This window comes from Dermochelys coriacea, chromosome 14 (genome assembly GCF_009764565.3).
Source record: "Dermochelys coriacea isolate rDerCor1 chromosome 14, rDerCor1.pri.v4, whole genome shotgun sequence".
Lineage (NCBI taxonomy): Eukaryota > Metazoa > Chordata > Testudines > Dermochelyidae > Dermochelys > Dermochelys coriacea.
This window is the reverse complement of record NC_050081.1, coordinates 6,815,945-6,843,167: the sequence shown is the minus strand read 5'-3', so window position 1 is coordinate 6,843,167 and position 27,223 is coordinate 6,815,945. Positions and strand designations below refer to the sequence as shown.

General features: G+C 41.6%; 1 protein-coding gene and 1 long non-coding RNA gene across 3 annotated transcripts in view; one reads left to right on the top strand and one right to left on the bottom strand.

Moving 5' to 3' along the window:
• The window catches only part of GNA13 (G protein subunit alpha 13), a 45,346-nt gene extending 31,019 nt beyond the window's left edge, over positions 1–14,327 (top strand). For both annotated transcript variants that reach the window (XM_038371023.2, XM_038371024.2), the window contains one exon: positions 7,709–14,327. In XM_038371023.2, the coding sequence (XP_038226951.1) occupies positions 7,709–8,281 (573 nt within the window). In that variant the 3' untranslated portion in view covers positions 8,282–14,327. The remainder of the gene's footprint in view (positions 1–7,708) is intronic.
• On the bottom strand, positions 12,914–15,150 carry LOC122456577. The gene is made up of 2 exons (XR_006275521.1): positions 15,014–15,150; positions 12,914–14,876 (listed from the first exon to the last, which is right to left on the bottom strand). It is a non-coding gene; the product is annotated as an uncharacterized LOC122456577 (long non-coding RNA).
• Between the last annotated feature and the right edge of the window lie 12,073 nt (positions 15,151–27,223).

Here is a 27,223-nt window from a genome sequence, read left to right as displayed (position 1 = left end):
TTCAGCTATTTAAATCCAAAATTTCATGGTGGCGTAATTCTATTGGTCCTGACCCAAAAAGGAGTGGGGGGGGCAATGCTATTGTAGGGGGCGTTGCGGTACTGCTACCCTTACTTCTGTGCTGCTGCTGATGGCGTCGCTTCCTTCAGAACTGGGCAGCAGAGCCACTGCCAGAATCAGTGCAGATGTAAGGATGTCATGGTATGGTATGGCCACCCTTACGTCTGTGCTGCTGCTTGGAGAGCTGGACCTTCAGTCAGTAGCGGCTACTCTGCTCTGAAGGCAGCAGCACAGAAGTAAGGGTGTCATGGTATGGTATTGCCATCCTTGCTTCTGAGCTGCTGCTGGCCATGCATCCAGCTCTGAAGGCAGCACCCCATCAGCAGCAGCAGTGCAGAAGTAAGGGTGGCAAATCCGTGACACTCTTAAAATCTACACATACACACACACACACACCCCTCCCTGTTGTGTCAGGACCCCCAATTTGAGAAACACTGTCTTCCCCATGAAATCTGTATAGTGCGGGGTAAAAGCACAGAAGACCTGATTTCATGATCCATGACATGTTTTTCATGGCTGTGAATTTGGTAGGGCCCTAGGTATGGAGTAGAACAAGGTCATTGTTCTGTATGGGAAAACAGTATGACAGTGGCCAGGAGAAGTCTGTGGACGCAAATTGTAGAGTCTAGCAATCACCACGGAACTCTGCAGAATATATGAAGTCAGTAATTTTTCCATAGAAAGCACATGATGCTGCTGTGTTCTGAAAGTGTCTGTGAAAATAGCACTGTTTCCATATTGTTGTATTTAATTTGAAAATCAGATGTGCTCTTTTTTACAAATAAAAAATATGGCTTTTTCTAACAAGCTCCCACTGGGATCTAAAAGTCAAGCTGGATTTACTGGGTTCGCATATCAGTTTCAATAAAGATTCTAACGATAGAAAGTATTCTGATGATGCATGAGCCATGTTTAAATCCAGCTCAGCTTCTTATAACACTACTAACAGGTTGAGAAGCGGTAAGCTTATTTCCATGCACACCTAGAGCAGATCTGTTAAATAGGGTGATTTTATTTTTAGTCATTTCTATGACCATAAATGTACATTAAAGAAAAATGTTTACAAAGTGGTTATCTGGATTGTGTATTTTGGTGTCCTGAATTTGCTAGTAACGCTGTACATCCATTGATCTGGATGGCTCTGGGGCGTACAGATCTAATTATTGTTACTCAAAGATGCCTCTTGCTAGAAAACTTTTTGTGCTTACATGTAAGAAACCTCTAGAACAAGAAATTAAGTGACTGTACAGATCACTGTTACGTTTTGTAATGTGCCTGGCATATAACACAGTTAAACATTTCATCCCATATTAAATTTATATTGTGTCTGTGCTGGAAAACGTTTCAACATTCCATTTTCCATGGGATTGTATTGCCTCCTAATAATGATAGCCATTTTGGTTGTAATTTTTGCCTCATGGGCTTGTGTGTATATTCAGTTTGTATATTCATGTCCAGCAGTCTTGTTTTGCAGAACTTGTGCATGAAAATTGGCCTTACAATGGAAAGCTAACATCAAACTTAACTGCGGAGACACTGCATCTCTGTTATATTCCCAGCCATAGGTGCCAATTCCAGGGGTGCTCTGGTGCTGGAGCACACACACCCCGGGGGAAAAAGTGCTCAGCACCCACCAGCCACGGATGTTCAGCAGCGGCACTGATCAGCTGTTTGGCATCTCTGGAGGAGGCTTGCGGGAGAGCAGAGAGCTGCAGGCAGGCTCGGAACTCTGGGAGGGGGTGGATTGGGGGCAGGAAGAGGCAGAGCGAGGGTGGGGCATTGGGGAAGGGGGTGGAGTGAGGGCGGGCCTCGGTGCAGCACCCACAGGGAAAAATAAAGTCAACACCTATGTTCTCAACAAATGCTTTGAAGCTTAATACCCAATACTTAAAACATAAGAATGGCCATACTGTGTCAGAACAATGGTTCATCTAGTCCATATCCTGTCTTCCAGTAGTGGCCGGTGTCGGGTGCTTCGTGGGGTGGGGATTGAACAGAATGGAATGAACAGAACATGCAATCACTGAGTGATCCATCCCCTGTCTGCTCCCTGCTCCTGTCAGAGGCTAGGGACACCCAGAGCATTGGGTTACATCCCTGACCATCTTGAGTAATGGCCATTGATGGTCCTATCGTTCATGAACTTATCTAATTATTTTTTGAACCCTGTGATAGTTTTAGCCTTCACAAGATCCCCTGGCAACAAGTTCCACCAGTTGACTTTGCATTGTATGAAGAAGTACTTCCTTTTTTTGTCTTTAAACCTGCTGACTATTACTTTTCATTGGGCGACCCCCCGTTCTTGTGTTGTGATTAAGTAAATAACACTTTCCTGTTCACTTCCTCCACACCATTCATGATTTTATAGACCTCTATCATTTCCCCTTCTTTAGTCGTCTCTCTCTGAAGCTGAACCAGTCTAGTCTTTTTAATTTCTCCTCATACAGAAGCTGTTCCATACATCAGTCATTTTTGTTGCCTTTCTCTGTATCTTTTACAATTCTAATATATCTTTTTTCAGATGGGGTGGCCAGAACAGCATGCACCTAATTGTTTTTCTTTTTTTTTTTGCAGTGATTTTGAGTGAGGAGAGAGTCTAAGCTATCATCTAAACTTAAACTATATGTAGAACCAAAACAAAACCTTTCCTAACTTGATTATCGGGTTAGATCTCGCATATCACTTAGAGTCTCATTTAGAAGTTCCAACATCAGTGCTGCTTGTTTGCCTTTTGCCTTATGGCGTCTGTCTGAAGCAATAAAAGGAGTACTGATTGTCTCTAGTAGCCACCCAGGTGGCTTTTTTAACTTTCTGTTCAGATTTTTCACACCCATTGTTATGCCTGTCCACACATTAAATTTAAAACAGTCACTTTGGGGGCTGCTTCTGTTTTGCAGCCACCTTAAAGTTCTTAATCAGAACTATGAAAAGGAATGATAGCAATATCAGAAATTCCAGTTAACTATGCCTTAGAGTCTCTAGCTATAAATACAATAAATGACTGCATTTCTTTAGCAATTGCATCTTGAACCAAAATGATTTTAGTCACTTATCAAAATGGTGAGTTCTAAAGATTGACTTTTGAAGTTGGATAATCGTATTTAATCTAATTGTAAATCACAAACGTTAAGATGTGTAGTTTTCTTCAAAATCATCTTAACAGAAATGACTAGATATTTTCAGGCATATGCTAGGTAATTTTGTTATGAAAGTGTAAATATAGCTTTGGGTAAGTTCTCTTGGTTTATTCCTTCCCAGTTGTATGATTAGAGCACAGCTTTTTTCTGGCAGTTAAAGATTATTGTTGTGCTTTGGAACTATAGCAGTTTATGGGTAAAAGCACTCACTATTCCTGTCTCATGCAGACAGACTGATTTGAAATTACATTGTTAATGAACAGACATGACTATGGTCTTTTCTCCTTTAATATAAGGAAGCTAGAGAGATCAGCATGTCTGGCTAGTGAATCTTGCCCATATGCTCAGGGTTTAGCTGATCGCCATATTTGCGGTCAGGAAGGAATTTTCCTCCAGGGCAGATTGGAAGAGGCCTTGGAGGTTTTTCGCCTTCCTCTGTAGCATGGGGCACTGGTCACTTGCTGGAGGATTCTCTGCTCCTTGAAGTCTTTAAACCACGATTTGAGGACTTCAATACTCAGACATAGGTGAGAGGTTTTTCGCAGGAGTAGGTGGGTGAGATTCTGTGGCCTGCGTTGTGCAGGAGGTCGGACTAGATGATCATAATGGTCCCTTCTGACCTTAGTATCTATGAAACTATGAAACTAAAACCTACTCGTTCAGATTGCTTGACCAAGTCAACAGAATAAGGAAATCTTTTCTTGTTTACATATGTGATTATAACCAGGCATGTTTATTTCAAAGCTGAATTGTAAATTTCTCTATTTTTCCATATCTTTCTCCCTATTGGTCAAGTAGAATATTAATTGTAAACATTTTATAAAGGACCTTAGCTTTGTATAGCATGTTAGATTACAGCTAGGTCACCACTATGAGAGAGAGGTAGGAGTCCCCTGCTCATGTACACACACAGCAGCTTGATGAGGACTAATGCAAGTATAAATAGCAGCGTAGTCAGGTAGCACAGGCTACAACAGCAGAGGCACGGCCAAGATGGGCAGGTACATACTGGACACAGCTGAGTCATGTCTCTGCTTCCTGCGTTACCCCAGCTATACTGCTATTTGTACTCCTTCAGGCTCTCATTGATCTGTCGCGAATGTGTACATGAGCAGGGGAATCGTATTCCTACCTCAGCGTGGACATATCCTCAGAGACCTGGTCTCTGCCTTGAATGGGTTCCAATCCAGATGAGGCAGACAAAGAGAGTCTCACTAGCACGTGACATATTCTGTTATTTCTAAGTAGGTTGGGAGAGCAGACGGTTCAGGAGTGGAAGTAGAGGGTGGAAAATAAGGCCAAAGTGGTGGGTTTTGAGAAGGCATTTGGAGGAGTTGAAGATGCTTGGCTCCTTGGAATGCATAACATCCTCATTCCTACCTTGCTTGTTTTGTCTAAGTGTGGGAGAGCAAGAGAAAAGGAAATGGCAAAGCTGAAAAAGGGGGTGGAATCCTAGGGACAAGGTTGAGAGTGACAAGAAGTAAGATGCGGACTGATGAACATGGGATGTTTCAGGGAGGCCAGTGATGGAGGTGTCTTTTGTACTGGCTAAAAGAACAATAGCGTGATCCAGAACGTTGGCAGTGAGGATTGAAAGGAGGGGATGACTTAAGAAATTGTCCAGGAGCAAGAAGGCCTCACAAGTCTAAATGTGAAATAAAAAGGAAGGAATTGATGCCCTGTGGTTGCACGCATGACAGGGAAGAGTGGATCAGATTGTGGGGATGGAGAAATGAATTGGAACGAGGTGAAATTCAGTTTTTTTTTCCCTGGTTAGGCATTGGGAAACATATGAGGAGATGGGAAACTTATCAGTCAGTGGTGCCTTCAACTGTGCACAAACTACTTGACATTCACATTGCTCTTTACAGACTGTGTACAGTTACTTCACATTTGGCTACATTTAATTAAAATGTGGTGGCTTTTATGTGCCAATAACAGTAAACAGTCTTTAAGAGGGGAAGTGAAACATTTTTGATTGAAATATAAGTCAAACATTAATGCCCAGTTGTGAGCTTAACCCAAGTGCCCTGGTCACTGATGGTGCTCTTGCAGGCATATGTATCTTGGGAGCTCTAATAGGAGGTCAGGATCTTGCATTTTATCTGCTGGAAAGGAATTGTAGAAATATGCTTTGTGCCCTGTTTTGTTTGTTTGAAATGTGTTTAAAAAGTCTGCTTGTCTTTTACCTTAAAAATATCAGGAATGTCTGGTCCCTGGCTTTGATGGAGGACCTCTTTGAGAGGGAGTTGATCTCAGAATGTGTTTGATCTTTTCCTCCTTCACAGAAAGGGTGGTAGTGTTCACTCTGCAGCATGGACAGCCGCTCCCCAGAATGTTCCTTAGGCACTGCAGTTAAGTGTGTTTAAAAAAAAAAAAAAAAAAAAAAGCAGCACTTTAAAATCTAACTCAGTCCTTTCTTAGTTTTCAGTCTCTGTGATGTTATAATTTCTCAGATTTTCCCATGTTAGTCTTTTCCTGGCAGACAAGACCTGAATTTAATATAGTAAAGTAAGCAGGAAAACTTACTAACCTTTCAGGCTGCTTTTTATCCATGAGAAAGACGCAAAGAAGGGCAAAAGCCCAGCTTTTTTTTTCCATGGATCACTTTTAAGACAGTAGGTGGAGTTCTAAAGTCTTTGGCTTTCCTTCTGAGAAACTAGGTGGCAATGTCATGAACATACGTCAGTACCCTAAAGATGAGAGCAAAGAGGAGAGCCTTGTGGTGGCTCAGAAAGTTTCTTGGTAACTGTTTGGTTTTTTTATCAGAATTGCCAAAACATCTCAGTTGTGGCCATCTTGAAATAAAAGAATCAGGAGTTTAGACAAAACGGTTGCTGTTCCCTCATTAGTTTCACTTTCTGGTTTTCGTGCATTAAAACAAAGTGCTCCTTAAAATCTTCAAAACCATTTTAACCTCCTAATTTGTAATTTTTTTTACCAATGCTTTTGTTTTAAATTCAGCTTAAACCCTTTTAAACATTCATTTTAACAGATTTCTATTAAAATAGAATCCCATAATTCCCTGTCCGTAAAAGCTTGTAGTGATATTGCTATCATCTTGTTAATTGTTTTTAAACAGTTTGTCTGAAATTTTATAATCCCTTATTGAAATGAATTAAACATTCAGGTTTTGTATAGCTTTAATTTAAAGCAAAACAGGCATATGTAGGCATTTTAAGATGCAAACTGTACTACTGTTAAATTCTAGTGTTTATTTAACTGTTTATTTAGGGGGTTTTTTTCTAACCCAATAGAAGTTGGTTGAATCAGTTCTCTTGACCTTACTTCACAAGTTTTTTCAAGGTCTCATGTTGAGCCGGGAGCCCTTCATTGACTGGGATTATCGGGAAAAGATCTTTGAATAGATTTTTAAGTGAAGAGAGACTTGCTTTTAAACTTCTATGTTTGAAACCTAGAACTTGTTTTCTAAAACTGCCATGAATACCAAAGCATGATATGTCTGAACAGTGAAGTATAACAAAGGATTTATATATACCTGGAGAACAAAGCTGTGAACATAAAATTTAGCAAACTGGCTGCTCAGAGGGAAATGCACAAATCGGCAGAATGACTCTTGTGAAAATAGAGAAGCCAAAAATGTATTAGCTTTCTTTAGGGATCAGATCCCACAACTGTGGTCTCTTGGATTCGTCTGTTTAAATTCCTATGCTTTGGAGAAACAACTCTTACTTTCACGGAGTATTTCCATTCAATGGGATTGTAGCTACTCATAATGGAACGCCTAGAAACTTTCTCATGCTGCCTGTTTCCCATAAGGGAGAAAGTCAATAGATTGCTGTGCAGGCATCAAGGAGTTCCTTGTGTTTCCGGCTTCTTTGTGATGGCATCTGTGGATTCAGTAAAAACTTAGGTAGTCTCAATACCTGGTCAAACAGTGATTCTGTTCTTTAATTATTAATCATGATTAACTGAGCAATATGCCAAAGAGGGGAAAGCTAGTGAGTGAGTGCTTACTGTTCGTTAGAATTGGTAGAATCGTTCTAATGCAGCCCTCTGGGGTAGAGGGTGAGCCAACAAATGCATATTGTATAACAGATGGGGAAAGGAGACTTCTTACAAAAGTATCTGTAGTGAGGGAATAAAAGAAGCTGGTGGCATGAGGAACGGGTAATGCTTCTTCCGATATTGTTTACCACGGTCACTTGATATGTAGCAAAGGGAAAGTTTCAGTTCTCTAAAGCAGTATTTCTCAACCTTTTTGATACCAAAGACCAGCTTGGTGCTGCCTTAAACTGTATCGGGGAAATCTCAGGGACTGATGCCTATCCATGGACTGGTCATTGAGAAACACTGCTCTAGAGGGATTCTCATTTTAGGATTGGGTGTGTTAATCCCAGTTTTAGAGACTGAGAACTTTTTAAAATGGAATAGTGCATGAAGACTCTTCAAAAATAAATTTCCTTCCAACTTTTCTGGGCCAGAAGTCTGCTAAAGCCACTATGCTCATTATTGTTCCCTAACCGGCAAACTTTGCTTTATTTTTTTAGGATTATCTTCCATCGCAGCAAGATATTCTGCTGGCACGAAGACCCACAAAAGGGATTCACGAGTACGACTTCGAAATTAAAAATGTTCCCTTCAAGATGGTTGATGTAGGTGGCCAAAGATCAGAAAGGAAACGTTGGTTCGAGTGCTTCGACAGTGTCACATCGATACTTTTCCTGGTCTCCTCAAGTGAATTTGACCAGGTACTCATGGAGGATCGGCTTACAAATCGCCTTACAGAATCACTGAACATTTTTGAAACAATAGTCAACAACCGGGTTTTCAGCAATGTCTCCATCATTCTATTTCTAAATAAGACAGACTTGCTTGATGAAAAAATACAAAAAGTGAGCATCAAAAACTATTTCCCAGAGTTCGAAGGGGATCCCCACTGCTTAAAAGACATCCAAAAATTCCTGGTGGATTGTTTTCGTACCAAACGCCGGGACCAACAGCAGAAGCCTCTATACCACCACTTCACCACTGCTATTAACACAGAAAACATCCGTCTGGTTTTCCGTGACGTCAAGGATACCATTCTTCACGACAACCTCAAGCAGCTTATGCTACAGTGATGTGTAAAAAGACATTTTTTATTTGAATACCTTTTGTGTTTTTAAAATTGTGGTTTACAACAGGAGTAGAAAAATCCAGGTCCTGTCAGACTTCTTGATGTGTGGCTGAAAGCTGCTGCTGAACACATTATTGCCAATTTCTGCTGAAATTGAGGCTTTAATCTCTTCCACTGTAGCTTTGAGTTGTCTCAGTTATAATTTTATAGCAAACCTAAGTCCAGATAACCTTATGGTGACTAGACTTGACCTCCAGTGCTCGTATGTTGCAAAAAGTATATCTAGAAAACACACTCCACCATCAAAATTCCAAGTCCAGACTTGTGTACATTCATCAGAATTACATTAGACTTGTGAAAAGGAACAGTTTTCAAAAATCACTAGTACCTATTCCTTAAAACTATAATGAAGACTGTGATAATATAGCTGACTTTGATTTCTCAGGTCCTTCATTGGTTAGATATTCCATAAATTTCTTGTTGGAGTTATTTAGAAGCTAGAATACTTGACAATAATGCCTTTCCTACCTTAAATATAAAGTTTTGCATGGGTTTTTGAGTAGGATATGCTTTAGGTCAGGAAATACAAAAAAGTTGGGAACTGTCAGCATTAATACCTTCTGCCAGAAATGTCTAAAGACTAATATGATCAAGAACTAGTAAATGGCACAGTTCACTCTAAACTTCATTTTCTATTGCATATTTTAAGTACTCTGCTTCTTAGAGCTATAACAAAGCACAGAGCACTATGATCTGAAATTTTGATATGTGGGAAGGAGAAGCAAACTGAGCTTTAGAATTTGTCACTATGCTGAATAGCTTACATCCAGGTACCTTGCCCCAGAGTTTAGGCCAATTTTGAAGTGCTTTTGTCTTTTCACCATAACTTTTACAGTGTGCCTAGTCCTACATCAACAAGCATTCACTAATGCACAGAAGTATTCGCAAACATAAGTGCCTCCTGTCTTCTTTCCTTCTGCAGTGTTTTCAGTGGCCTTACATGAAGACAAATTCCCCAGAGTGGCCTTATGCAGATATGGGTAAATAGGCCAAACACCACTAGGCCAAAAGTCTATACAGAAAGATGAGCATAACATGTCACAATAGTAAATGCTAAAGTCTGAAAACTTCAGAGAATCTGTCAGAATCAGGTCTGGAAATCCCAGAACTCTAAGAATGGCCATACTGGGTCAGACCAATTGTCCATCTAGCCCAGTATCCAGTCTTTTGACAGTGGCCAGTACCAGATGCTTCATAGGGAATGAACAGAGAAGAGCAATCTATTGAGCGATTTATCCGCTGTTGTCTAGTCCCAGCTTCTGGCAGTGAGAGGTTTAGAAACATCCCTGACCATCTTGGCTAATAGCCGTTGCTGGACCTATACTCCAGAAACGTATCCAATTCTTTTTTTAATGCCTGGTTCTTGTGTTTATGTAAATAACACTTCCCTGTTCACTTTCTCCACCTCATTCATGATTTTACAGAGCTCTCTCATTTCGCCTCTCCCTTCGCGCCCCCCCCCTCCGTTAGTTGTCTCTTTTTGAAGCTGAGCAGTCTCTTTTTAATCTCTTCTCATATGGAAGCTGTTCCATACCCCAGTCATTTTTGTTGCCCTTCTCTGTACTTTTTCCAATTCTAATTTTTTTTGGAGATGAGACTACCAGAATGAACATCCTATTCAAGATGTGGTCATACCATGGATTTATGTAGTGGGCATTATTATATTTTCTATCTTATCTGTCCCTTTCCTATTGATTCAACTACCACTGCACATTGAGCTGATGTTTTCAGAGAACTATCCACAGTGATTCCAAGATCTTTCATTAGTGGTAACAGTTAATGTAGCCCCTCTCATTTTATGTGTATATTTGTCATTGTTTTCCAGTGTCAATTACTTTGCGCCTGCCATTTTGTTGCACAGTCACCCAGTTTTGTGAGATCCCTTTATAACTCTTAGTTAAATCAAAGCTGATTGCTGTCTTGAGTAATTTTGTATCATCTGCAGATTGTCCCCTGTTTACCCCTTTTTTTCAGATTACTTGTGAATATATTGAACAGCATAGTACAGATCCTTGAGGTACCCTGCTATTTACCTCTCTCCACTCTGAGAACTGACTATTTATTCCTACCCTTTGTTTCCTGATCCACGAAAGGAACTTCCATCTTAGCCCAAAGTAAGACTGCTTACTTTGCTTAAGAGCCTTTGGTGTGGGACCTTGTCAGACTCCGAAAGTCCAAGTATATTGTATCTACTTAATCAGCCATGTCCATATGTTTGACCTCCTCAAAGAATTCTATTAGATTGGTGAAGCATGATTTCCCTTTACTAAAACAGTGACTCTTCCCCAACATATGTTGATCCATACGTTTGATAATTCTGTTCTTTACTGTAGTTTCAATCAGTTTGCCTGGTACTGAAGTTAGGCTGGCAGGCCTGTAATTGCCAGGAGCGCTTATGGAGCCTTTTTTTAAAAAAAAAAAAAAAAAAAAAAAATTGGCATTACATTAACTATCTGCCAGTCATATGATACAAAGGCTGATTTAAGCAGTTGGTTATGTACCATAGTTAGTGGTTCTGATATTTCATATTTGAGTTCATTCGGAACTCGGGGAAATACCATCTGGTCTTGGTGACTTATTATTGTTTAGCTTATCAGTTTGTTCTAAAGCGTCCTCTAATGACCCCTCAATCTCTGACACTTGCTCAGATTTGTCACCTGAAAAGAATGGCTCAGGTGTGGAAATCTCTCCTGTCTTCTGCAGTGAAGATCAATGCAAAGAATTCATTTAGTTTCTCTGCATCAGCTTTGTCTTCCTTGAACGTACCCGTAGCATCTTAATTGTCCAATGGCCTCCTGATTGTTTGGCAGGCTTCCTGCTTCTGATGTACTGAAAAAAATTTTGCTGTTAGTTTGTGTCTTTTGCTAGGTGCTCTTCAAATTCTTTTTTGGCCTGCCTAGTTATACTTCTACACTAGTCTTGCCAAAGTTTGGGTTCCTTTCTATTGTCCTCAGTAGGATTTGACTTCCAATTTTTAAAGGGTGCCTTTTTGTCTAACTGCCTTTTATTCTGCTTCGCCATGGTGGCATTTTTTAGTCCTCAAACTATTTTCCTTATAGTCAGAATACTTGAGCCAAACATGCTACATAGGGTTTTCTACGGGTGCCATTTGTCACCAGTTGTATTCTGCCCAAAGTGCCATTACAACTAACTCTTGTGGGGTTTCACTTTGGTTGTGGGGCAAAATATACTTTTGGCTGAAACTTTGTATGCCGAAGAGCACGTTACTAAATAAAATTAAGCTTGGCCAAGGGTGTGTTAAAGAAATAAGTCCAGGTCACTACTGCACAAATCAAATAGTTCTGTTTGCCCCTGCCAGTGTTCTGTTTTGCTACTTGCCCCATAAAACAAGCTAATTCTTGTGGTGAGAGAGCGATTTCTTAAGGTGGGTTTTATCATAGATGCACTGCATGTGTGGCAAGTGGTTTGACATAAGGTTCTAATGGCTTAAAACAGTCTGCATTGAAGATGGGATCATTTTGGTAGGAGTCAGGGAAGCCTGGGTTCTATTCCCAACTCTGCCTCTGACTTTCTGTGACTAAGTCATTTAAGCTTCTCTGTACCTCATTTATCAGTAAAATGGGAATAGTGCTTACCCACCACTGCAAAGTGCTTGGAGATCTGTAGATGCAGTGCTATAGAAATGCAAAATACTCTTATTATGTCAATGATTTCTATCAGTCTAAATCAAAATTCACTTATAAAAAAAATTGAAACACTGAAATTTCACATCACAGGAAATGTTCTTTAAAATTGATACCCATTCAGGAATAGCACCTGTGTCTCGGTGTTAGGCACCCACAAGTCCAGCTGAAGTCAGTGGGAGGTGAACGTCAAGAATCAAGCCCTTGGACTTCACTTTATTAAGTAAATGTTTTCTGAAGGGTCCCTAACAATGAGTAAATCTGCTTTTCAGAATGCTTCCATACACCTTAACTAATCCAAAATACAGCTACTTTGTTTTGGTTGGGTGTCATGTATGTTCTTCCCAGAAAGGTCTTGTTTTCTTAACTGGAGTTCTAGCCACCCCTCTCCTTCAATCACTCAGCCTTAAACTTTGACATCAAGACAGGTTAGGAAATTCAGTGTGTGAAACTTCTCTCCATCTGAAACTTACACTGGCTAATTCCATCTAAGACAACTATATTGAAGTAAATCATTTGCTGGTATTCTCTCCTCCCCCATATTCTCTCACACGTTTTTTTCCCCGAAGACTAACCTTGAAACATTGTATATTTGTTCCTATGTGACAGACTGGCTCAAAACTACACTGTGGGCATTTCCATCACACTGAAAGAAAGCACCATCTAGGCGGCTTTATTTCTTTTGGGATTTGTTACTGGATGCATTTTTTTGTGTGGAAATGTATAATTTGGATGCAAGGTGTAGTAATGTAATATTGCTGAACAGAGACTGTGTCCATATACGTACTGAAGCAAAAGCAAATGTGTGATCAAAATCTAATAAAAGTGAAGACTGAGTGTAAACCAGTAAGTATGATACAAAGTCAGGACTTAAATTTCCAGTGGAGGTGGAATGCAGGAAAAATCCAGAGGCTTTTTTTAATTAAAAAAAAAAAAAAAAGCTACTTTTAACAGCACTAATTTTCCAAGGATCATTGGCTACACACTGCTGCACTGAATGATCAGTAACTGCATTGAGCTATGATTTCTGTATACCACTATCTTGTACGGTCTGTACTTGAAGGTGAAAATGGCATTTAGCAAACATTCCTTGCTGCATTGTTTAAATTTGTTTGGTACCTGAAAACAAATGGTGGCTGTTCACCAGGTCTTGAAAAAAATCCACTTACCAATGGAGTAGGTCCCCACATTCCTGAGGTGGAATAAGCCATCAGTTCCTGCAGAATGTAATCTCTCATTTAAAAATTCTGTCCCCTAGAGAGGAGTCCCCCTTATCTTTCCAGAGAGGCCTCTGGCTAATAGGCTTAGTCCTTTGGCTAATAAGTGTCTGGTAAAGGGTTTTTTTTAATCCTGCCATCCAGGATTCTAGCAAACCTAAAATGCTTTGAGCATGTCTGTAGTATTTCCTGACTCTTGGCTAATACTGAGTCAGTATTTTGAACTCCACATAACTTCAGCAGAAACTTTGAAACTAATGGTCTTTTAATCTATCCTGCTGTTAATGTATGTAAAACTAAAACAAGCAAAAAACACCTGATAGTTCTGAACACAGCACTGTTTGGGATATGGCCCTGTGAGTTTATAAGCAAGTTGCCACTTGAAGACTGCAATAGTTGTGCACCCCTTTAACTTTCCTGCTGATTGCCACGCTAGTCAAGAATCTCTAGGCACTATCTTTAAAGATGGTTGCAGAAGTTGTTTTCCAACAGCAACATTTCCTGTTTCAGAATAATCAGTGTTTCATGCTAAATTAGTCACAAGATGACTTTTCAGGTCTTTCTGTATTTGATGGTACCACGATGTAGATGAATCTAAGGGTTTTTTTTTAAATTACACAGCATTGCAATACAGTGCCATTTGCAATTTCTTTGCCTTGAACTTGAAAACAAATAATTGAATTGCAGAATATTTAAAACTGCTTTCCTGTGCTTTCAATAGCAGTGAGAGTTTACCTTCCATGAAGCCTTATGAAAAATATTTTGTAACAACATAATAGATTCTGTATCTAACAATCAAGATTTGTATTAGCTTTGTATAAATGTTTGTGGCTTACAGTTTTTATATGTGTATCTTTTATAACTTTCCTGGGGCTAACAGCCTTTTTATATTGTACATTGCTCTCCTTGCTTTAGTTCAGAATTGGCAATAAATTATTTCTAAAGAAGGTCTTAAAGAGAAAAGCATCACTTGCTTTTATAAAATGGTTAAATTACTAATAGATTAAAGCCTCTTACATTCAGCTGTACATTGCTCTGTACATACTCTGCAAGTGTTACCTTTCAGCTATTAATATTTGCCTTGTGTTTAAAAAAAATTACTGACGATAAATAAACATATACAGCCTCATTTGGGTGCTATGAATTTACTTTACCTTCAGTAGTTAATCTTTAAAGTTGAGAGGGTTTGTTTAAGGCTTAAGAACAGTGGAGTTTGAATCTGCCCCTAATTTAAAATATTCACTAATGTATTTTGATTTCAAACTTTTGTAGCAAGGACATCGTAATGATTTCTGGTCTTGCAGAAACTCTGTGCTGAAGGGCATCCTTCCAAAGCTCTAGGTGCCCTTGACAGCCTTTCAGCTTAGGAGATACAATGTAAAAATTGAACGAAGCAACAGCACTTTGTCCTCTCACTATCGCACAGCATTTGATCACCAGTCCTGTGACCAGAATTTAAAAACCCTGAAGATGTTGGGTCATCTGAATGGCACTTCTGTTCTTTTCATGGGGTTAAATGGCAAAGCCTTGTATAAATTCATTAACTTATTCACAATATAGCTGCAGGGATTTGCAGCCTTCCTTTTGTTGCTTCATAGAATACCGCAGTGTCAATTTTTGCCATAGTATTTTGTGTAGCTACAATACTAAACTGTTAGGAGGATGGTGCTGATCCCTTCTCCCTGGAATGCATCCGATGAAGTGAGCTGTAGCTCATGAAAGCTTATGCTCAAATAAATGTGTTAGTCTCTAAGGTGCCACAAATCCTCCTTTTCTTTTTGCGAATACAGACTAACACGGCTGCTACTCTGAAACTTCTCCATCAGTTATGTGCCTGGGATGACACATGGCTCCTGGGATGCTGAAGTCCCACTGAATGCAATGGGAGTGAAGCATGTGGCAGGACCTGGCTTTTTGACACTTGTTTGAAGTGTCAAAAATATAGTCATCTGATTAAATGTATGATAGCTGCCATCTGCACAGAATTTTCTGCTTTGTCAATCTTAACTTCAGTGTCAACACCATCACACCACACTAATCTTCCTGCAAAGTAATGGGGGCGGCTGTGTTCCATCTCCCCCTCCCCCTTCCTTGTAAAGAACATTGTCTTCATCACTAAAAGAAAGTGTGCCATCTTACCAGTTGACTCTGTGAAACTCATACTTGACCTTATGGAAATTAGGAGATAAAAGGTGGAGCGCAAGATCACTAGAAAAGTTTTTCCCCTGCTTTGCAATAAGGTTTGATCAGGGTCATCAAGTGTTGCAGTAACTTAGCTGCTCCTGTAGAACTGTTCCTTAAAAATGGTATGTCACATTATTGCTTTCACTTTGCCACTTACCTTCACACTGAAGAAATGCCTGCACTTGAGTGACTCATCAGTTCTTGCTGTATTGCTGTGACTGATACCCAGGGTTTCTCTGTTTTGAACTGCTTTATATAATCTCCTTTACTTCCCCTCTCTTCTGTCTTAAAATATAGCCTCTTGCCTTGAAGGGCTAAACTGAACCCCCTTTAGAACCCTAAATGACCGGCTATAGTGTCAAAAACTAGCTAGTACCACTTATCCCACTTCCCATCATCAGAAGACAGAACTGTCGTAGGCCCCTTTTACATCAAGGATTATTTGGGCTTTCCCTTTTGCTTGATATGAACTATGTAGATTCTAGACTTCCCAGGTCTATGTGTGACTGATAGTTCTATGCTACTAAATCTTCTCTGAAATGTGCAGGCTGCAAGACGGTTCTAAAATGAGAACCGTTGGTAGCTAATCATACCAGTGAGAAGAGCTTGCGAGTTCCAAACTATGCTACAGCAGTAAACGGTAAGTTTGGGGAGGTGCAGAAGGGAAAGGAATAAGAAACTGACTGGGACAATAATCAGCCAATAAATGAATAGGTTAGGGAAGAGTCCTGCCCATCTCATGGAGTTGCCCATTTGAGTAAGCTGAATGCTTCTTCACTTTTTTTTTTTAATTTGGAAGGAAAAAAAAGCTGCATGGTGAGTAGTTTCTTAAACCTCTTCCTTCCTGTAAAAGGAGCACAGATTACACAATGAGGAAACTGACACAAGAGACCAAAGCTTGCATGAAGCTGCATTGAAATAGCCTCTTGCACAGCTATTTGCATCCAGTTGTGCAGCTGCTTTGCAAGGCAAGCCTGGGGAGGCAGTTTCAAACTGACTTTGGGTTCTTGTTCCCAGGCAGGCGCTGATTTGCCCATTGTCATGTTTCTCAGCTCCAGTGCAAAGTGCTACCGGAGCAGCTGCCTCACAGGAGAAGCATTGCTCTGCCGGACAGGTGTGTAAACAGGACAAAAGTCTGCTCTGATTCAGTGCTTGGCTCTTTTTTGCATCCAATAACAAAGGTGATGGGGAAGCAAGGGGATGAGAACTCTACTTATGCTCTAGATCCCAGCAAAATGAGGCTGGTCTATTTTCTGCATATAACACTGGGATTAAGCCACTTAATTTCTGTTCACATCGAACAGCTCCCATGATACCTGAAACTGCTTTCCAAAAACTCAGCCTGTGCTCTCTTGGAAATCCTTGCATATGTAGTCGCCAGCCTGAAAAACAAACGCACACTGGTCTAAAGCCTCATGAAACACCTACATTTACTGTATAGCTGCAGATGTTGGCAGCAAAATATTCTGTTCATCATACATGTTTGTATGGCTCTCCTGTAAGTCATTCTATCTAGTGAACCTAAAAAACAGAGCAGAAAAACCCCTAGGTATGGGTGGAAAAAAAGAGACTTTATTTTGTTCCATCAAGATACATTAAGGAGGCTTGGTCAGAAACTGGAGTTACTTTGTTTTTAAATTAGTCTAATAATTAGAGGTGATGGGCTTCCTTTAACAGTTTGGAGGGATGGGCTTGAAGCATCAGATTCGAATGTATTGCAGTTACCACTCCGCTTAAACACCCAGGTAGGTATCGGTTTTTGCTGCACTTCCATAAACCACAAGCTCAAATCTTAGCAGGGTGGAGGGTGGGCCCATCCCTTCAAGGTAGATAAATGGAGTTCTATACAGTTTATTCTGTAGGATTGTTCTGGATAAGAGCTTGAACAAGGGTCCTGCCAAACTCGGCTGTTTGTAAGAGTGGTGGTTGAAGGTTTTATTGTATGTGAAGTGTTTTAAAACCAGAAGCTTTTAAACCTAGATTTTTTTTTCCTGTTGAGCTGTTTGTTTGGATGCGTGTGATGATTTTATCTTTTGCAGAGTGGTCCAGTGGACAGACCCTAGGCCCTGTGATCCAGGAGAATGGGTTCTGTTCCTGATCCTGCTTCTGACTCTAGGAGTGGTTGCAGGTGGTTTTAACACATTGTTGCAAACAGTTTAGTATTTCTCCACTAGCACCTACACTGTGAACACTGGGTGCTGAAAAACTGGTGCAAAACATGCTAGTGCATGCATAGGGTCTTGATAGCAGGATCTGGCTTAAATTAGATTCCGCACACCAAGGGATGACTGACTATAAAGGAGGGAGGGAATATGGTGAAGGCTCATGCCATGTGCTTGTTAGGTGCACATCTGATTAGTTCCTTCTTTTTGAAATCTATTAATTTGAGTACCAAAGAAGACTGAAGGCTGGTGTGGAGGGTCTTTTAAAGTGAGCATTTTATTGTGCAGCAGATCGTACTCTGTTGGATAAAGAAGCTCTTGTGTACTGTCTGCAAATAAAGAGTGGACAACAGCCAGAACAGGAACCTGCCTGAACAATTGCTTATTCTTTGTACCTCTATTTCACTCCTTCAGGCTGGGCTGAGTGACACTCTGCTCAGCTGTCTCTCCCCACCCCCACAAACTGAGACCTGTTTTTTTCCTTTGTGCTCATCCTCAAATTTTAAAAAAACAAGCTGAAATGAATGACAAGAAAGGTTTGGAATAAAGCCCAAGTCCCTTCTGACTCTGGCTGGTTCTGCAGTACATAGCTCTGCATTTATGTGGTTATTGTCCCTACCTTGTGTGTAAAAGATTTGAATCCCCTGTTCTCCCATCCTTCTCCCCCTCTGCATTGTTTGTGTGCAGGCTGGGTAAATGAAGAGCAGGGTTTTTTGACAGAAGTTGGGTGCCCCTCCCCAGTGAGAGAAGCTCTCAGAAGAACACGTGAGCAGCCCCACCCGCTGGCAGGCGAGAATGTGGTCGCAGAGTCATAGAGAATCCTTAAACTTTAGTTCAGTAAACAAGCTGCTGAAGATTCAAGATAAGGAATCAAAACATCCAGAAGAAATGAGAAACACACCCAATAAAGGCAAGAGCTATACTCCCCACCCACACGTGTGCAGACAAACATACTCTGTCAGTCTTCGCAAAAAGAAAAGGAGTACTTGTGGCACCTTAGAGACTAACAAATTTATTAGAGCATAAGCTTTCGTGAGCTACAGCTCACTTCATCGCATCCGATGAAGTGAGCTGTAGCTCACGAAAGCTTATGCTCTAATAAATTTGTTAGTCTCTAAGGTGCCACAAGTACTCCTTTTCTTTTTGCAAATACAGACTAACACGGCTGCTACTCTGAAATCTGTCAGTCTTGTGTCCCTCTTCAGGGCTTGATTAAATATTAAGGACTTGATTCTGCAAACCCTATCCTAGGATACACTGAGGTAAGCACAGCTGTGCTCCAGTGCAGAGGGAGGGTAGGTGAAGCTGCACATAAAGGTTAATGGGTGAGGCAGAGCCCCTTTCACAGCAAATAGCAGTAACTATCAAGCCACCTGTGCACTTGCTCCTTCACAACCATGCTGAATAGTGAAAGGGGCAGGCCTTTGGGAGATGCAGAACATCCCTGCAGAGAGTAAGGCTTCAACACACTTGTCAGCATGCACCTAGGGTGGTTGTAAAGCTGTAATCTGCCTCTTGGATGGCTGTTTAGTCCAGGCCAGGATTTAGAGACCCCCTGTGTGGGGATTCTGGCTATCACAGGTGGCTTTTCGTTCGTGTGGGAGCTAGAGAGCCAGGGGGATCTACAGTGTCCTGGCTGTAGCCAGCAGCCTCAAAAATAAATACATTTCCTCTGTATTCATTATAACTAAGTCTTGTCCTTTCTTCTCCAGCACCAGGGATGCGACACTGTCCTTCTCTTAGGCTTTCTTCCTCCAAGGTAGAGGAGTGCTCATCTGTACGAGGGTGAACACTGCAACATCCGTCATCCTGCTCGCCTCTTTCAACCTGATGCTTCTACCCTCAGCTCTCCACATGGCACAGTGCAAAGCCAAGCACTGCAGGTGTTTCCCCCAAGCTATGGACTCTACACCACATACCCTGTCTCACTCTGACTGCACCCTGGGAAATAGCCAGCTTTTGTTAGGTAAAATCCACTGAAGTAGAGGAAGTAGTTGTTATAAATATAAAGGGAAGGGTAACCACCTTTCTGTATACAGTGCTATAAAATCCATCCTGGCCAGAGGCAACGTTCTGTTACCTGTAAAGGGTTAAGAAGCTCAGCTAACCTGGCTGGCACCTGACCCAAAGGACCAATAAGGGGACAAGATACTTTCAAATCTTGGGGGGAGGCTTTTTTTTGTGCTCTTTGTTTACATGGTGGTTCTCTCTTGGGACTGAGAGAGGCCAGACAGAAATCCATCTTCTCCTACCCATCCTAATCCAAGTCTCCAATATTGCAACCAGTATAGGTAAGCCAGGCAAGGCAGATTAGTTTATCTTTTGTTTTATGTGAATTTTCCCTGTGTTAAGAGGGAGGTTTATTCCTGTTTTCTGTAACTTTAAGGTTTGGCCCAGAGGGGGATCCTCTGTTTTGAATCTGAATATCCTGTAAAGTATTTTTCATCCTGATTTTACTGAGGTGATTCTTTTACCTTTACTTTAATTAAAATTCTTCTTTTCAGAACCTGATTGATTTTTCATTGTTCTTAAGATCCAAGGGTTTGGGTGTGTATTCACCTGTACAAATTGGTGAGGATTATTATCAAGCCTTCCCCAGGAAAGGGCTTGGGCTTGGGAGGATATTTTGGGGGAAGATGTCTCCAAGTGGGCTCTTTCCCTATTCTTTGTTTAAAATGCTTGGTGGTGGCAGCATACGGTTAAAGAACAAAGCAAAGTTTGTACCTTGGGGAGGTTTTTAACCTTAGCTGGTAAGAATAAGCTTAGGGGGTCTTTCATGCAGGTCCCCACATCTGTACCCTAGAGTTCAGATGGGGAAGGAACCCTGACCGTAGTAGTGGGAAAATTACATTGGGTGGCATTGTATTTTAGGCTGTCTTACTCTGAAAGCTGCCTCCCAGTGTTCCAGTGGGTAAGGACAATAAATGACTGTTTTCAAATTGAACCCAAATATTATTTGTGGGATGATACCCAGTTTGTATAGTTAATTTCAAGTGATTCACCACATCAGGCCGTCCTGTCACCAAGATCTGCCACAATTAGAATCATAGAATAGAATCATAGGACTGGAAGGGACCTAGAGAGGTCATCTAGTCTGGTCCCCTGTACTCATGGCAGGACTAAGTATTATCAAAAATGTGTGATCACCAGCTCTGACATGAGGTTAAAGCATGAGTTCTGTGTGCACCAGTCCCTACAGTTTGCATTTGTTTGTTTTAAGCTTTCTGTAAGAAAAAGGTAACAGCTAGAAGTGACACAGATCATAGTCATAATATTTAGCACTTCTGTACTATGTTAGCTCTTCAAAATCATTGTACAAACATTAAACAAACTTAATCTATAGCCTTTCAGCGTTTGAATGACTAGGAGTTGAAATAACAGAGCTATTCCCTGTTGTATTCTCTGCCCCCCAGAACAAAAAGAGTTCACTGAAAATCAGTATCTAAAAAGAATAATTAAGAATCTTTCAAAAGAACAGTCCAACGAAGGCTGCTGTAGTGACACCCTTGTGACGTCAGGTCAGCTGTTTGTTTAAGGCTGATATAGAATGAAGGAAGAGCTTCCTGTTTTGTTTGCATGTGTAAATCAAGCAGACCTTGCTTAATTTTTTTCCTTAAATTGCCCAGAGTTTAGTCAAGGAAAGTGAATGAGATTCTGCTTACACCAGGTGTGAAAAAGCAAAAGGGACCAAAATCTCCTCTTGTGCAAAAATCTGTTCTCCCTGAAGTCCATAAGGCTGCACAGGTGTAACTGTCATCAGGAATTGGCCTGTCTTCTCATTCCCTTCTCGAATCACACACATTCCATGTTTAACCAACATTTTCCACTTGGGAAAGTAGTTTGAGTTGGGGCCAAAAAAATGAGGAATAACTCCAGATTTATTTAGCTTTAAGTTTTTGGAATGAAACTCAAAAGAAATCAACAGTGTGGTACATTTATGATGGATTGAACTGCTAGAGAACCAGCAAATGGACAGAACTCACCTTTAGCCTCTTCAGCCAGTCTTTCTATCCTAGCCTGCTAAGAAGTGGATTTCAAATCCTTGAGGGAGCGTGGAGGGAGAAACCTACAACGTTGTGTTTTGAGCTTCTTCCAGTGCTTTTGCAACCTCTTAAAAGTAAAATGATGTGTTGGCCTTTGGAATGAGACTGAGCATAAGGAAAGAATGGTTGCCCGTGCTTCCTAGTACAGAAAAAATACATCCAAAAAAAATTGGATTTCTTTGATTTTTAGGACAGTTCAATACAGTGTTGAACACAGTGCATCGTAAATCTAAAGTCCCTCAATGGAAGATACTATAAAAGTTAAAGTACTGGTAGCCAGAAGGAGATGTTTTGTTTTGTTTTTGCTACAAATGTGTGGGAATTTGTTGCTTATACATAGGAGGAGCAATAGTTCTGGCTGGAGCTGGATAGAGTGTGGGCAAGCTTCCCATCCTACTGCTCTGGTAATGTATCTCATTCCTGATCTACAGATCTGCCTGCTTTTGCAGTCCAGAGGCACCATACCGCACTGCTCCCCCAATGCACTCGGTCCTGACCTTCTTGCATTCCCTGCCACTGCAAGCCTACGTCTCCTGTGCAGGATCTACCAAACTGGGTAGTGAGTTTGTAATGCAAACTGGTTACTAGGACCTAGAACTAGTTACTAGGACTAGGTACAGAATTCACTTATGCTTGTGATTTAAATCAGATCTTCAGAAAGCTAGTGCATTAGTCCAGTGGTTCTCAACCAGGGTCAGTACCAACTAATATTTCATACAGCCAATGACTTATTTATACTGCTCTATATGCTATACACTGAAAAGTAAGTACAATAGTTATGTTCCAATTTATTTTATAATTATATGATAAAAATGAGAAAGTAAATAATTTTCAGTAAGTGTCTGACACTTTGTATTTTTATGTCTAATTTTGTAAGCAAGTAGTTTTTAAGTGAGGTGAAACTTGGGGTACACAAGACAAAGCAGACTCCTGAAAGGGATACAGTAGTTTGGAAATGTTGAGACCACAGCATTAGTCCACTGTGCTCCAGAGATCAGTGTGAATTAGCAACCAGAGAGCAGCATGAATGTTATGATTGGAACGGGAATCCAACCTTCTAAACTTCATTCTGTGCTCTTAACAATTTCCCAGCCAAACGAATGCACTTTCCCTCTTCTCCAGGGGGTGTGTGTGTGTGTGTATATATATATATATATATATATATATATATATATATATATATATATTTATTTAGTGGCTTGCAATTATTATTGTCTCAATTTATTAAGGCACACTGTTTATACTGGTCTGTAGCTTTGGGACCTTTGTGCTGCTCCCTCCCTCACCCCTGGGAATTTTGCAAATAAATCACTGTATATGTTGCAGAATGTAGCAAAGTCCTGTCTCTTTATTGTTTTTAATTTTGCATGTGTAATGCTGCTGTGCATCACAGTATAAATAAATACAAAATAACCTTCACTGTCCTTTTTCGGTGGGTGACATTGAAGAAAAGTGACATTGTTTTAAATGTACAAAGGTCAATGACAAGTCATCCCGGATGTTTCTCTTGCTCTCTGTCAAAGCTTCAGCCACTGTTCCATGGTGAGGTTGCAGCAAGATTTCTTCCTTACTTGGAGAAGACCCCAACTGCCTAAATCAGCAGGGATGAATGCATGGATGGTATTTAGACACTTTTTGTAGTACAACTACATATTATCACTCATCTAAAACATTAGCAAGGTAAATTGTTTTCTTTATTTCCTATTCACTGAAGTGGGGATCAAGCATGAAAGTAACTGGATGACAGCCAACTACTCCACCAGAGCCCAGCTTAGCTTTATTGCGTCGTCTGCCTCAATTTGCTTATAGCAGGCCAAGTCCCTCCATGGTGTGACTCCATTGAGGTTAGTGGAGTTATACCAGAGATGAATTTAGCCCAACACCTTTCCTTAATACTATGACTTCCTCTATTATGGAGGTGGTACTGTCTAGTGGTTTGAGCAGGGCACTAGGAATCTAGAATCCCTGAGTTTGATTCCAGGCTCCTTGCTGTATGTCGGTGGACAAGTCACTTAATACCTCTGTGCCTTGGTTTCCCCATCTATTGAATGTAGATAATCCCTACCTCAAAAGGGTGTCATAGAGGTTCATTAATTCTTGTAAAGCACTTTGAGATCCTTAGAGGAAAGGTCCACTCTAGACACTTGCCAAATATTATTTAATTATTCATTGATCTAGGATCCCACAGCATGTCTCGATGGGATTTCACACATCCGGTGTATCAAGTTTTCCAGATACTTGCTTTTGTTATAGTGACCAGTGACTGCACAGAGGTTGTCCTTGTAGCTGGAGCTGGGTGGCGCACATACTCTTGCAGTTTGGGCCTGATTTCCCCCCCCCCAAGTTTGCATTAGAGGGGATTTCTCTTTGACTAGACATGCCAAACCTAAATGCCATTCCATCTCTGGGTGATTTCTTATCTCAGCCATTGTGGGGGAACCCAGTAAGCAGAGATCTCAGGGTGATGGCTGTGAAAAATAGGACAAATCTTAAAATACTGTGGCAGAGCTCTGATCTTGTCCCCATGGGTCCTGCACTTCTAGGCGGTTTATGCTAGCTTCAGAGGCTCACTGCAACCCTCCACGTAGCCCTTCTCTCTCTAGGGCCAGGGATCCGGTCTACTGAGCCCTTTTCATCATAAGCCAGCAAGGAGGTTGGTGAGAGAATTCCCAGTCTCTGTTGCTCCTACTTATACCAAAATCGTTTAGCCTCCTGTCCTGACAGGGGCCTGTTTTCCCTTCCCAGGAGCTGTTTCTGTAGCGGCAGGTTGCGGGGGGGAATCCAGGCCCACCCTCTACTCCAGGTTCTGGCCCAGGGACCCCAATGGTAGTAGCTGTTGGCAGCCAATCTTTCACCGTCAGAGTTGCTACATTTCCCTGGGCCACTTCCTCACAGCTCTCCTACTTCTCCCCCCTTACCTTAAGGCTCCCTTACCAATGACTTGATGGTGTCTTCGTTAACCCGCCCTTCAGTCACACTTCCTCTCCTCTGCCTGACTGGAGTGAGCTCTTTTATAGTATCAGAGGGGCCTTAATTAGAGTCAGGTGGTCACATTAGAAGGGTAGTGATCAATGGCTCCATGTCTAGTTGGCAGCCGGTATCAAGGGGAGTACCCCAAGGGTCGGTCCTGCGGCCAGTTTTGTTCAATATCTTCATAAATGATCTGGAGGATGGTATGGATTGCACCCTCAGCAAGTTTGCAGATGACACTAAACTGGGAGGAGAGGTAGATACGCTGGAGGGTAGGGATAGAAAACAGAGGGACCTAGACAAATTAGAGGATTGGGCCAAAAGAAATCTGATGAGGTTCAACAAGGATAAGTGCAGAGTCCTGCACTTAGGACGGAAGAATCCCAGGCACCGCTACAGACTAGGGACTGAATGGCTAGGCAGCAGTTGTGCAGAAAAGGACCTAGGGGTTACAGTGGACGAGAAGCTGGATATGAGTCAACAGTGTGCCATTGTTGCCAAGAAGGCCAATGGCATTTTGGGCTGTATAAGTAGGAGCATGGCCTGCAGATCGAGGAACGTGATCATTCCCCTCTATTCGACATTGGTGAGGCCTCATCTGGAGTACTGTGTCCAGTTTTGGGCCCCACACTACAAGAAGGATATGGAAAAATTGGAAAGTGTCCAGCAGAGGGCAACAAAAATGATTAGGGGACTGGAACACATGACTTATGAGGAGAGGCTGAGGGAACTGGGATTGTTTAGTCTGTGGAAGAGAAGAATGAGGAGGGATTTGATAGCTGCTTTCAACTACCTGAAAGGGGGTTCCAAAGAGGATGGACCTAGACTGTTCTCAGTGGTAGCAGATGACAGAACAAGGAGTAATGGTCTCAAGTTGCAGTGGGGAAGGTTTAGGTTGGATATTAGGAAAAACTTTTTCACTAGGAGGGTAGTGAAACACTGGAATGCGTTACCTAGGGAGGTGGTGGAATCTCTTTCCTTAGAAATTTTTAAGGTCAAGCTTGACAAAGCCCTGGCTGGGATGATTTAGATGATTTAGGGATTGGCCCTGCTTTGAGCAGGGGGTTGGACTAGATGACCTCCAGAGGTCCCTTCCAACCCTGATATTCTACGAGTAGCTTAATGGCCTCACCTGACTCTTTGCAGGTTAATGGGAGTCAGGTGTTCTTATTAGCCTGGAGCAGCTCCTGCTCTGATCAGTCAGGGAACAGAAAGCTGTTAATCCAGTGGCCAGTATATCTGCCTTCTGCTACTCTGCTGTACCTGGTGGGACAGCCTATATTCCACCCTGGTCCCAAGGCCTGACGGGGATATCTGTTGGCTGCTCCTTCACGGGGCCATGAACACAGGCATGTACTTGGCGCGGTTCACCCCAATCCTGGACACCTGCCCCTTTTGCAGCGTGAGGGAAACCCTGGCACACGTATACTTGGAGTGCGCCAGGCTGCAGCCCCTATTCCGGCTCCTCACAAATATTTTGTTAAGATTTTGGTTGCACTTTTCCCCTCACCTCCTTATCTATGCGTTCCCTATCGTGGCCCCACTAAGTCATGGGACCTCCTGGTCAACCTCCTCCTGGCCCTAGCTAAAATGGCCATCTATAAAACCAGAGTGAGGAGGTTAGCTGATGGAGTCTCCTGTGACTGTGGATCCTATTTCCAGTCCTCCGTCCGTTCACGTATCCAGGCAGAGTTCCTCTGGGCGGCGTCCACCGACTCCCTTGATGCCTTTGAGGAGCAGTGGGCGCTGATCAGGGTTCTCTGCTCCGTGTCCCTGTCTGGTTCCCTTCGTTTGACCCTTTGACCACACTCCTGTCCCTGTTATTTCATTAGTTGTCCCCCGTATTTATTTGGTGTCCAGGTCCTGTGGATCCTCCTCTTAGGCTTGGGGGGGGGGAATCATTTAGCAGTGGGCGGGTTTTGCCCGCCCACTTCCTGGATCCCAATAAGGCTATTCTGCTGTACCCAACTGGCCTGGGTCTATCACAATACTACTAATAAAGATCCAAGTTACAACATGCCCAACTAGTGTGTTGTTCTGAGCACAGGATTGGGATCCAGCAACTCCTGAGTTCTAATCCTGGCTTTCACAATGACTCCCATTTTGTGACTTTGGACAAAGCAAATAATGTCCCTGCCTCAGGGCTTGTCTACAGGGGAAAGTGAGACCAGTGTAAAGTAAGATGTGAACTGTAACTGCTATAGGTATACTGTGTGTCCACTTATTTTGGTATAAGATTGGCTTTTCCTGGTTTAATTTGTCACTTTTGAAAGGGTTTAAACTAATCTTCAAAAAAGTTAGTCTTATTTTGGAATAAGAGTGTCCACAGGAGTAGTTATTCAGGTATAATTATAGCAATATAACTAGTGAAACTTTCCCATGTAGACAAACCCTCAGTTTTTCCATCTGAGCAGTGAGCACAATGATACCTGCTGGCAGAATTCAGTAATGTTGGTAAAGTCCTTTTGAAGATTAGAAGCATTACATAAGTGTTTGATCTTCAGTTGTTTGTTTTTTGTTATAAACCAGTCAGGAAACTGTCCAGTGTGCTGGGGAAAAGCTGCTTCTGGCAGAAACCAGGAACTATTAATATTTTGGGGGGTTGTTTGTTTGTTTTTTGTTTCTTCAGGGGAAATCCCTCAAGGTTGCTTGCATTCAGAAGGCAG